Here is a 12,972-nt window from a genome sequence, read left to right on the forward strand (position 1 = left end):
ATTAACCGTTTAACTCTAAATATGTGGATCCTAGAATGGAGTCTCACTTAACATGTAAATTATGGATTGTAATCCTATTTATATTTAGAAGTTCATAGTGTCAAATTCCTGAATTGTATGACGCCATTTGCCTAAGGCTGATCCGGGGGGAGACTTCCATTCAAAGAGACGGGGAGCTTGCCGTCTCACTTAGAGGTGTAAATTACAGAATTTCAGCAAGCTTTGCGTAAAAGAATATCTTCTTATAAAAAAGAAACAACAAAGAAATATCCTTTAACTAAATTGATATCAATGTGGCTGTTAGAGAAGCCTACGTTGACTTTGTTTAAGTTTTCAGACGTTCTTTTATTTTCTACTCTTATTTCCTTTTTTATCTCTTGCTCGTTTTTAGCCATGCTAAATTATTGATGTTGCAAGTGACTGTAAATAGTTTCAGTACAGTCAACTTTTGTCCTGTCTAAGTCTCATTTTCGTGTATGCATATTTGATCATATACCTATGCTAAAATACGCTATAGAAGTATTAAATATTATTATTACCAGCTCTTATTTGGTTGGCTGTTCCATAATGTTCTCCTCCATTATGTGTCAAATAAAGCCCAGATTGGCTTCCTACAGGGGCTTAATCCTGGGGTCACCCCCCTCCCCCGGCCGACAGAGGATTACTAGAATTTGCAGAAACACTGAAAGAAAGCGTCCTTCTTTATGCTTGGCTAATAACAAGCTAAGAGAGACTGTGGAACCAAAGCAAGGGACTTCAAAGTGCCAGCTGAACACAATCTCACAAAGAATCATCTTATCTTTTAAGTAAGTAAATCAATGCCTAATATTTCTCTTTTCTATCAAACCACAGGGAATCTTTTCCGAGAAGAGGCCCACCGGAATCATATACTTTATGCAGAATAATTTACTGCAGGCAAATTCTAAGATACTATATGTTTAGTTTCATGTTGTCACCAAAAGCTCTTCGTATTTTTTGAGTAGCATAGTAAATAGAGCGAACATAGAGATCAGACTATACATCAGTTGGTCGCTTGCAAGAGGTTAAACACTTATAAAACCCTCAGCACCAAAAAGTGGTCGCGGCCTTTTGCGTTAACAGGAGGTGGTCGTTTACAAGAGATTCCAACTGGTTTTGACGGAGAAACGTTTTGTGTTTTGGATAAGTGGTCGCTTAAGGGAGGTGGTCGCTAACGAGAGTTGGTCGCAAATGGAGGTTCGACTCTATTTGGTTTCCTATATCACGACAATTTTCACAATGAATTGATGCGAAACGAATGCAAGTTTTTTTTAGTTCGATTGCAAGACTGCACACAAGACTGAAACTTTCAAGCTGATCTTTCACCACGAGCATTTCTGCAAAAGAGGTCCCTTGAGCTATATTCCAGGTTGTATTCACCGCGCTGGCTGTTGTATTTAAACGCCTGTTCATTTTATTTTTTTATGCTTTTGGATACTCGAAAGGAAGGGGGCATGGCGGTTTACGGTATTGACTTGTTTTTCAAGCGGTATTTCGGTAATTGTGATTTTAATGAGTGCGGTATTGCGGTATCATCTAGCCCTTCGGTATGCGGTTTTTTATCCTTCTGGCTAACGGTATTAAGTAAAAGAAGATCCTTCATGGTATTTCGGTACCGTTCATTTGCGTTCCCCTCTCTAATGTAGGCCAATATTTAGAAAACTTTACTTTAGACTTAGCGGTGATATACCCAATTTGTGACAGATAATCTATTATGGAATTGTTGTTTCATCTAATGACACGGGCTTTTCGATCGTTATACACCGATAAATTCGAGGTCTTCTCATGTTTTCTCGCAATGGCTAAGGTTGATTTTTGGTGCATACATGCTTGAGACAAACAAACAAGCGGGATGGATACAACTTAGTTTAAGTAAGCGTAACCAATCATGAATGCGGTTTCGGTATTTCCGTATTTGCCTATTTTTCTTATGGTATTGCGGTATTGGGTACCACCCAATGTCCCCAGTCCCCCTCCGAAAGAAGTGAAGTTTTATAACTGTATTTGTTAAAAGAACGTAAGGATACTTATGGTTTCAGAGTATTACGCAATAAGTGCTGTTCCAAACTGGCTCTTCGATATTCAATGCGTTGTAATTGTGCACGAATGGAATCCGCTTGAGGGTGGGTCTTCTATCTCGGATGATTAACATCTCGAAAATCAGACACTCCAGTTTCCCTCGGCATTTCTTGAGGATTCTAATTCCACTCGTGCGAAATTCTTTATTGCCAACAAGCAGCCTCGGGAAGACGCGAGGCTGCGAGGCGGTAGGCTAATAAGGCAGTGAGCGAAGTTCCAACCAAGGCAGAATGAATCTCGAATCGATGTAACTAAGGTAATGTAAGGTAACTTTTATGACGTAATGCAGAGCTTTCGAGCAAACACGTGATACAGAACAGAGATTGCACGAGCCGTGTGCGTGTTTGTGAGGCGATGACCAATCCTTTATTGTAACATAACGTCGTGGTTTGCATGCAATGGCGCTGGCTGAGATAAGAACTAGACGGATTTTAAGAGATAACGCGGACTGGAAGCAGTCTACTGAGTCCCGTGCTTATCCCGTCTTCAACCAATCGTCGGGTGGATTCATTTGCAATGGCCGTTTTTATAGGATAGGATAGGATAGGATAAGTGCTTTATTATCAACAGAGCGCCTACAGACACATGTGTTTACAACGATAACAAAGATTTTCGTGCAATAATTACAGAGGTGTACATTTGTAAAATTTATACAACTATTAAACAAGGTTATATTTAACGCGTCTATCTCTTTCGCGGAAGCGATCATATACGTATTTAGCCACAATTTTTTGCGTTTTCTCTCCTTGCTTCATACTTATCAACGTTGTAAAGGCAGAGCTTGCAGTCATAGAGTCAAGAATAAGATTAGTTTCCTTTTTTAGCGTATTGAGCAGCTCTCTCCTAGGATCCCTATAGGCTATGCAATAGCTTTATATAGAGGACGCAGTAGCTGTCGCATTTGCCCGCTGGAATTTTTTATTGCCTGCGGCTACGAAAAAATAATAACGCCGCAAAATTTATTGTGTCTTTAAAGACCTCTTTGAAGCAAAATAATTCGTAAGGCTTCATCGGCGCACCATAAATCTCTTTTATCCTGAAAAGTACACTTCTTAAGCTTTAAGAAGAGACCAAATAATAATAATGTACGTTGAATATTCGCGGACTTTAATCTCTCTCCAGTCTCGCTCTTTGTTTTCAGCCTCGTTCCCGTTGACTGCTCGAGCGTACTTGAATACGCAAAAATACGTACTGTTTTGCAGTCTAGATTTTTCGAGGATTCTAAGTTCCCCAGAGTAGTCAATCGATAAAAGTAGGTAGTAATCAAGTGATTTTTATCGTTTTTTCATGGTTTTAACGATATATAACGGAAGTCTGCCATTGTTGTTTTTGGGCACGAGTAAGAGAACACACCCACAGGTAACAACTGATCAGCAAACATGAAACTGAGAAATGTGGAAACTATTACACACACAACTTTCTCTCTAAAACCCTTTCTTTTGTACATAATAATAAAAAAGGTTCGGTTTAATTACATTCAGGTTTCACAGGTAAGTAATCACGAGAAATGCATCCTTAGATAAAGATTTCCTAGCCTAAATTCCACACATTCGTTCGAGTCGGGATTCAGGCGAAAAGATTTTCTTCTATAGATTTCCACTGTTTTCCGATATCATTCGATGAGAATCAGTTGATTGCTAACGATATTTATCTACTGACTACTCCGGGTCCTCCGGGATGTAACTGCACCCGGATCTACACCGACGTTATTTTGAAAGGGTGCTATATCTAAATCTTGAAAAACTGGGCGCCTACAGATCACCAGGCCAATATAAATAATAGATAAATCGATAAACGAAACGAGTGTGTCATCAATTTCTACCGATTGATCGATATAATCGATATCAATCAAATCAGATTTACCGATTTTTAATCGATTGACTACTCCGGGTAAGTTTGCTTGCAAGACCACTAAATCTTACGCAAAATGAACAGGAGGAGATTCTGTTGTTGCCCTATCATGCGCTAAATGCAGATCGCAGGCCGCGTATTGCTGACGCGTGAATTAATTACCACCAAGGCGAACGATGTGCGAAGACCGCGGTCGTGGTATGATGATGTCACGATCACTGCTTTTGTTCATTGCTTGCCTCCTTGGGCTCGAATTTGTCCAGAGCGGAAAAAAATGCTGCACTAATATGCGCTACATGCAAAAACACGCATCGAATCAAAGTCTTGTGTGCAAACTATCGCTGAACGAGGTCGTTAACCTGAGATCATGCGTTATTATTATTATTTTTTAATGCTTCTCTGCTTCTTTGGCCCGAGAGGAAAAAAAAAACAGAGATAAAGGGAAAGGGCATGATCGCAGGCTACGTGGTCTTAGAACGAGGCAACCAGCAACTGAAGAACGGCGACAAGTAGACACAGGAAGACTGAGGAAACTTTTGAACACGTATTAAAGTACTCATGTTTTTTCAGTAAACCTATATAATGAAACATTTTGTAAAACAAACATTTAGGTTTTATTGCAAAGTGTCCCAGGGGGAATAAAATAATTCTTTTTTTATGGAGAGTTGCAATTGGTGGGAAGAAGTCGCCACCTCTTAAACGGATGACCGTATAAATGGACCCCACCTGTAAGATGAGTACCCAAGAAAACTCACTCTACCGTCTACACAAAACATTTATTCTCCTGGTATTTGGACAGCTAACATGGCGAGTTGAAGACACCTGTTTTGGAGAGGTACTCCGTACCCCACATAGAGCCACACCTTGCAGCTACCCGAAGAAGTTTCCGAGCGCATGGCACAGTTTTCTAAATGTAAGAGTGCATATGATTAAATTACGTCCTTTTCGTTAGGTTCCCTTTTGCAAATAACGATGTACTGAAATAGCACTATCATTTATCTTTTAAGGATGTGATCTGGAAGTAGAGATGAGGTCACTAAAAGCCGAAATGTACAGACGGTTTTCCATAACAGGGAAGCGCCCCATCTACACCCCGAAGAATTCCAAGAGTTGTGTGCTGAAGCTGAGGCACTATCTATATTTTCTATTATTCTGGCAGCCATGGCCAATAGCAGGCACTCCAATTGACGACCACAGAAACTAGCATAACATACCATAATGCTCTTTGCTTGTCACCCCCAAATTTTGCATAAGCAGTGTCTTCAGTTTCTCTTGGGAGCTAAAATGGCCCCAAGAGAAACTGAAAACAATGCTTTTCAAAATTTTGGGGTGACAAACAAAGAGCATTATGGTATGTTATGCTTTTTTTTTGTAGTGGTCAATGAGCGAATACAGGCAAACAACAACAACAACCAAAAGGGCTGTAGCAATTATATACAAGCTATGTTATGGCTTGAGTCAACTTTGCAACTCAGCTAGGCTCGAAACGGTGACTACCCTGCACAATTCTACTCCAGACAAGTTATCTATGAAAGACCCCTCCCCGCCCCCCCCCGCCCCCCCCCAAAAAAAAAAATGCTACTACATACGGAAGTATCCCCTGCACCAGAATCTTAACTACGGTCCTCTTCGGCAGCAGCTCACTCAGACCACAGCTATACTCTCTTTTATCACTGAATGTGGATCTGCATGAAAAAGAAAATGCAATTGCCAACTCTGATCAGCCCACTGTTCCTTCTTTACTGCCATCTACACTAAACTATTTCCAAAAAACAAACTTGCTAAGAACCCCGAGCCTTGGCATAAAACCCTAATTTTGGAGCTAGTCTATGGGAAAGGACACTGTTAAAGTTAAAAACATTTCCTTACAGATATAGAGTATCAGACCCTCCTGAATCTTTTGGATAATTACTTGGCCCTGGTTCTATCTATATAAAGAGTAACTTTCAAACTCAATCATTTCTCTGAATATGCCATTGTGAGAATCTGGACCATGTTCTTTTGCCTCTAAAGACACACTGTAATAAGGGTCTGTTGGTGTGGCTATCAATGTGTGCATACTGGGGAATCAATAATCCAACTCTCTTTGAGATGTAAAGTTAAGATCTCACCTTATTATTTTTGACAAAAACCCTGTAAAAGATGCCCACGGTATTATTCGTTCAAAAACTATAACCCTTATGACTCAGTGGAATTACTAATAACAAATGCCGAGGGTGCTTGAATCGAAACACATGATCACTCAAGTGAAATTTCAGGAACACCTTCACGGATGCCTTCAGTTTGGTTGTCACAAAATCAGCTTGTCAACCTTAACCCTCAAAGTCCCAAGAGTGACTAACATCAGTTTTCTTCTGACAATATCAATGGTTGTAGCGAAAACGAAGACCCGAAACGCAGACCCGGAAACGAAGGCCTCCCCCCCCCCAACTTTTTTTCTTATTTTATTTTATTCGGACTCCAATTCGCCGACGATATAACGGTGCTTTATATTTTTTAATTATTGCTAATATTTGCCCGCTGCTCCCCTACTGTCCTCATTCTATCCACCATTAAAGAGCGCCGACGTACAGTTGAATCCCGATAACTCGAACCCCCACTAACATCGCCCGACCGACCCATTTTTGTCGAAAGGTAAAAAAACGAATTCCAGATCACTAGTCAAAGAAGCAAGTACTTTAATTAATTTACAAGCACACGATCTTGTTTTATTAACACCAATTGGTATGATGTGATGTCCTCGTCTTGGTTTTTGGTTACTTGAAATGAAATCTCCTCCTGTTTGGCAAAAAGGTCGCAAAATGACCTGTGCGCAACTTCGTCTCGAAAAATATGCTATGTAAAGTCGGGACTTCAAATTCTTTATGCAGTAGAACAGTTTAATTCACTATTTTTAAGCCGGTAATTTTCTCTCATACATTTCTAAACAGATTGCACAGCAAAGCGTATTCACCATTTTCACATAGACCATAATGCACCTTGTTTACCCCCCCCCCCCCTCAAATTTTGTATAACCATTGTCTTGGATTTCTCTTGGGATGACTGTAATACCCAGGAGAAATTGGAAACAATGGTTATACAAAATTTTGGGGGCTAAACAAGGTGCATTATGGTCTATGTGAAAATGGTGAATGGGTAAAATCATTGCTCGTTGACACTTAGCGATAGCTATAACTAGTTTAATTCTTATTTGTCCATTTTCACGCTTAAATTTTAATTTACATGCACTTGTCGCACTTTCTTTTTCTATATATATTTCAACGAATCAAGTTAATTGCTTATCTTTTGATAATAAGAGCTTAAAGCAGCGACGTTTTTGAGCCACGGACGTCAACCGGAAGTGGAGGTTTTGCACTCTTGAGCCGTAATTTTGGACAAATTTTTGGTCGAATCGTCTGTATAAGAGTAAAGACACTTAGCAATACAAATTTGGTAGCGTAAAGGCATATTAGAGGAGAAAAAGGCTCACTTCCGAACGAGCTTAAACTCCCTAATGAAACAAAAATGACCCTTGCTCGCCAACGAGTCCTCAGTAGCTCAGAGGTTAGAGCATCCGATCTAGAACACGGAGGGTCGTGGGTTCGAATCCCATCTGGGGCTCAGAATTTTTTCTGTGTTCTCTTATGGTTGATTCTTTACATCTCCCTTTATTTCCTTTATAATATTAATATCAGTGACATAGGTTAAGGCATATTAGAGGAGAAAAAGGCTCACTTCCGAACGAGTTTAAACTCCCTAATGATGACATGAAGCCATCGAAACGTCGAGTTTCTTTTAAACCATTGAGGTTTGTTTTAAGATCACTTTACCTTTCAGAGCCTAAATGATGGATCCTCCACCCACTGTACCACCCACGGCTCAACCGTATTCCCCAGAGCAAGCGATGTATCCACCGGCGTACCCCCCGGGTCAATATCCACCGGTAACTCACCAACCGGCACCGTACGTACAACAGACTAGCAATACCACTGTAGTGGTGAATCAGCAACCAGCAGTGGTTCAAAAGGCACAACGGGATTGGAGCACTGGACTGTGTGGTTGCTTTGAGGACTGTGGCTCTCGTAAGTATTCTTTAAGCGGCACTCAAATGAGTTAATGTGGTGTTGATAATAGTTACAACAACTTTATTTATTAAGCGTCAGTATTTCTTGCTCGAATGTACTCATTGAGGACAGTATTTTCACGTCTCCTAATAGATACAGCTCCGCCATTTTTACGTGGTCATCCTAGTCACGTGAAGCGGTTTATCTGTTTCCAAACCATAAGCAATACCTTCTTACTCAGTTTTCTTAAGACCCTGAGTATTGGTCCGGATCCGGAAATCTAATCCGCCACTTCCCGCTCTGCAGACAAGCGCTTTTACCTGAGCTAAGCCAGCCACGTTTATTTTATTTTGTTTGTGTTTAGTGTTTACGGGCCTTTGCTGTCCTTTCATGCTGCTGACCGATGTTTCGTCCAGGATGGGCGAAGGATGTTGCTTCCCTTGCTGTTGTCCAGGTGCACTGTTGGGACTCAGGATCAAGCTGAGAGTGCAGGAGAATATTCAGGTATTCGAGAGGTTTCAAGAGCTTAAAGAACAACCTCGTTCTAGGGGACGAGTTTGCTTTAAGGAGCTTTGTCCCACATCTATGAAAATTAAATAAAGCCATTTAATAAAAAGATGCCACCAAAATGAACTGAATGAAGTATGAAAATAACCAATCCATCAAAACAGTAAAAGAACATTTAAATAACACTGCAGAAAACCTTTTTTACGGCACCCACTTGTTTAGCCTCCCCGCAGACGTCCTTTGGGGTTCGTTTGTCACGCATTCATTTCTCCCCCACGGACGTCTGCAAAACACAGCCGACATTTACGTTCACCAATCACAGGCCGTTTACGGATTTTTGTAAAACGTAACCCGAGCCGCTTCTTAAGATTCGCTCGATCAGTGAAGCTTTTGATCGGGTGTGCGAGAAATTTGTAATGAATACAGAGTTAAACAAGTATCAGAGAGAAGCAATCCTGCAAATTTTATAGCGAAGAGCGATGAGTTCATAAATTTGTCGACGGGATTTGTTGTTGTTGTTGTTGTTGTTTCGCTCCTGGTAAATCTTGAAAGATCAAGCTAGAACGGCTGGAAAATATTGGTATTCCTGCTGTAACGCTCAGTAAAATCAGAAAAGAGAACATGAGAGTTGTCGAGAGAGGGACTTTCTCTGTTGTTTACGGAAGCCCAGAAGCTTGGTTGAAGATCGATCGGTGGAGGAAATGTTAGCGAGTGACTTGCACAGTTTGTATCAGGGCGGATAAAGGTTGGGCGGTGAAACGAGCGCTCCGCTCTTCATTTAATGAGATGCGGAGTAGGACTGGCACGAGCACTCTTTCCGCGCTTCCGGTGCGCTTGAAGGCCGGCGAAATTTTCCTTTTTGGAAACCGGAAATCCTATTTTCTTTCTGTAATTTCAGGCTACAATGTTAAATAGATAAATTCGTTTCATAACAATATCAATAAAAAGTTTCATATGTTTGTGTCTGTACGTCTATAAGTCAAACTTGTTGGTCGTATAATGCCAAAATTTGAGTTTTATTTGAAAGTGTTGAATACCTCCCCCTTCCACTAAATATCACCTAATCGTCTTTCACCGTTTCGTTTGCAAAAGCTTAAAACTTCTTAACCTCAATTTTTACATATGTTAAAGGGGGATAAATTTTATATAACATAACAAAAAATTAGATTGATATATATTGATATAGTGGCGTTGTACTACTTCAAACTTTGCTTCTCGGGTGCAACGCGCCATGGCGATTCGCGCAATGCCTTGCAAATCCGGCAACCGCATGTAAACAAAATTTATTGAGGTTAGTTGTAAGGTTTTTTCTCCGTTTTTCTCTCCTCTCCAAAACAAAACAAGGTAAACAGTAAAAACTGAGGGGAAACTAATTTTGAAGTTTCGAAGTAACAGAAAGACGTATGAGATGTTTTTTTCAAAATTAAAAAGAAGGATGATGGTGATTGAAATTAGCATAATTTTACCTTGCACGAGCTGCATTTATAAAATACACGTCATCTACTGCTGTCTTTTAGTTTTGCTACGGATGACATGGATGAAATTTTCCTTCGTGTTTTAGACAGTACTTAGTTGTTTTTGTTTTGGAATAACATCGACATTGACGAGTAGCAGAACGACAATATAATTCAGTGGTAGAGTCATGGAAGTAATAAAAGAAACCCTTTAAAAGAGATGTTTGTCTACTCCAACTAAACCTCCCGCAAAAAAATAGCAATGTTTGCCTCTCGGAGGCAGCGTACCAGCACAAAGTAACGAGGAAGAAGTGCAAGAAAACAAATCAAGCTGCCATATTTCAGTGACAGCGGCAGTGTCTAATGTACAAACCAGGGCATTTATCCGCCCTGGTACAAACCACATCGCAAGCACTGACCGAAGTCGAAAACAAGCGACATTTCTAAGCAGAGTCCCAGTCCACTGCATCACACCTTTTTGCTCGGACGCGCTCGTTTCACCGCCCAACCTTTATCCGCCCTGGTTTGTATGTGGTCCTTGGTCCGCGACTTTCCCCGAGCATGATTAAATATTTAATTTCGTCGAGAAATAAAATACAATGAACAATGAAAGGTTCAATGATTTATTGATTATAAGCATTCTTTCTTTCTTAGAAGGAGCGAGATTAAGGTTTGTTGACAGGTAGGTTAATTTGTCGTTCTAGCTTGAAGTTTAGACTTCGGCGGCACCGTGGTCATGTTTACTTAGCTTGTGAATAAATAAAACGCAACGGGAAGACGTGGCTTTTTGCAGAACAAGTTTTCAGATAAACCTTTTTCTGCCGTTGGAAGCACATTGCTGTAGACTTCGAATTTTTTGTTTTACCGACTCTTGAAAAAATATAACCAAATTTCGCGTAGTGGTCCTTGGTCCGCGACCCATTACCTTGGTGGAATTACGCAAAAAAGGAAACGGCCTTTGTTTTCGAAGAACGCTTTGAAAATCTTCCCTATACACGTTTACAAGTTCTCTTTTCTTAATACTTCGAATATATACAGAGTTAATAATAATTATTGTTTTCGACCGCGCTGAAAACCGCTCCGCGCTCGTGTGGGAGACTCTTGTCTGAAGTCTTACAATGAAAAGCAGATTATTTTATGCTTACAACAACTTCCGAAAAAACTATACAGCTGACTACAGCTTTATTGCATCATTTCTGTGATTTTTTCAAAACGTTTGAGTCGTACAAAGACACATCAACGTCCAGAGCACGTTTGATGAGCCTTGCGATGTCGACTGCGCTTTTTGTAAACACACGAACTTGGACCTTTCCTAAATTACAGCTGCAAACAAAACAGTAAAATTCGCTTCTTATAACTTTCTTCGAAGTCTCATCCATGCATAGGCACGGAATAAATATTCCTCTAAAAAAGCGAGAAATAATTCGTAGGTGCCGTTTCACTTATATCAAACCCCGTGATTGGCTGATCGTGACACAATAACTAACTGCTTATTGGCTTATTCAAACAATCCAGAACGTAAATGTCGGCTGTGTTTAGCAGACGTCCGTGGGGGAGAAATGAATGCGTGACAAACGAACCCCAAAGGACGTCTGCGGGGAGGCTACCACTTGTTGAGCACAGTGCAAACCTGAGAAACCAACTTATTGACCCCTAAATTTTATGTTTGAGGCTTCAAGGCGCTCTAGTGAAGTGTGTTCTCGAAGCTTATGTGATTATTACATTACGGGAGCAGTCTGATTTAGCCACCACTGCAAAATTGTGGCAGTATAACTTTTAAAAATATATTTGTTAATTATCGCCTCGACCACACCTTTATTCTTAAAAAGAACCTTTCACTTTGAAAGGAGGTAATGAGGGCCAATTTTCGTGAAGAAACCAAAAACTAGTTATTAAGTTTTTCACCTTTTTTTGTATCAACGGACAGAGTTCTCTATAAGAGAATAAAGAAACAATACCAAAAAGTTGCGTCTACAACTGCGATGATGGTCTTTCATTTAATTCTTCACCCCACATTTCTTGTATGTGATTTTCATATAATCATTATTTTAATACCAAAAACAGGATAATTCACCCATGACTGACTTCATTTCATCCAATTGCAGGGCTCCCTTTTTAACGATTATTGTGCGGTTGAGTGTTGTCCGCTTTGTGTTCTCTGTCAGCTGGCCCGTGAGCTCAACAATGTGCAACGCCGCGGTTAACTCCTACCAAGCTGCCTTACCTACAAGAAACGCCAGCTTTGTTTTCAAGAGTTACCGTCTCCATGGAAAGAAAATTGCGGGATTTAGAGTAGTTGGGGAGTTTCTCGTTCAGTTTTTTATGTTTTTGTAGAAGATGCTGGGGTAGTATAATGCTATGCTGTATAGTGAGTATAGCTAGTAGAGCTAAAATTGCAGTGAGTAAAACAAAAAGTTCACAATTGCTTTCGTTTGTATTTCGTCTATAAAAAAAAAGCATAGACTCGGTACCCTTTATCGGGCACATAGCCTGCGTAGCAAGAGTTTCCATTTGGTTTTGGAGCAAAGAAAGACAGAGGAAAGGGATTTTCGGCTTTGACGGAGCGAGAAATGGAACGAGAGTCAAAACATGCGCCATTTTTTCCACGGTCTTTGACTCTTGTTCCTCGTTCTTTGCTCCGAAATAGCACGGAAACGCTTGCTACGGAGGCTATCGTGCACAGTACTCTGTGACTTCGTTCGCTCTTCAACTGCTATGGTCACACCAGTCTCATTTCATTACCGTTTACACGAGAACGATGTGTATCCGTTTACATGGAACGTGAGTAAATGCCCAGCTCCACTAGAAACAAATCATCTGTTTACGCTGAACTACAAAAGGAAAGCGATTTAATGAGGGTTTCTGTCAATTGTGTGTTGGTTAGTTTTAGTTTTTCCCTTGAAAATAGTGCCATTTTTCGGTTTTGAGTATCGATCAATTTTCGTTTGTCTCATCTTTAAATAGGGTAAGGCCCAGTTCAGACGTCGTGCTTCTGCCGTGCCGAACTTAATTGTAATTTG

General features: G+C 40.4%; 1 protein-coding gene and 1 non-coding gene across 2 annotated transcripts; both read left to right on the forward strand.

Annotated features, from left to right (window-relative positions):
- The first annotated feature begins 683 nt into the window (after window positions 1–683).
- LOC140953382 (placenta-specific gene 8 protein-like) lies at window positions 684–12,376 on the forward strand. Its single transcript, XM_073402868.1, has 4 exons — window positions 684–806; window positions 7,765–8,009; window positions 8,356–8,495; window positions 12,058–12,376. Exons 2-4 carry the CDS (start codon window positions 7,772–7,774, stop codon window positions 12,154–12,156), a joined length of 477 nt encoding a protein of 158 aa, XP_073258969.1. The 5' UTR covers window positions 684–806; window positions 7,765–7,771; the 3' UTR covers window positions 12,157–12,376.
- Trnas-aga (transfer RNA serine (anticodon AGA)) lies at window positions 7,475–7,548 on the forward strand. The gene has a single exon. It is a non-coding gene; the product is annotated as a tRNA-Ser (tRNA).
- Window positions 12,377–12,972: the final 596 nt, after the last annotated feature.

Source organism: Porites lutea, chromosome 1 (assembly GCF_958299795.1).
Source record: "Porites lutea chromosome 1, jaPorLute2.1, whole genome shotgun sequence".
NCBI lineage: Eukaryota > Metazoa > Cnidaria > Anthozoa > Scleractinia > Poritidae > Porites > Porites lutea.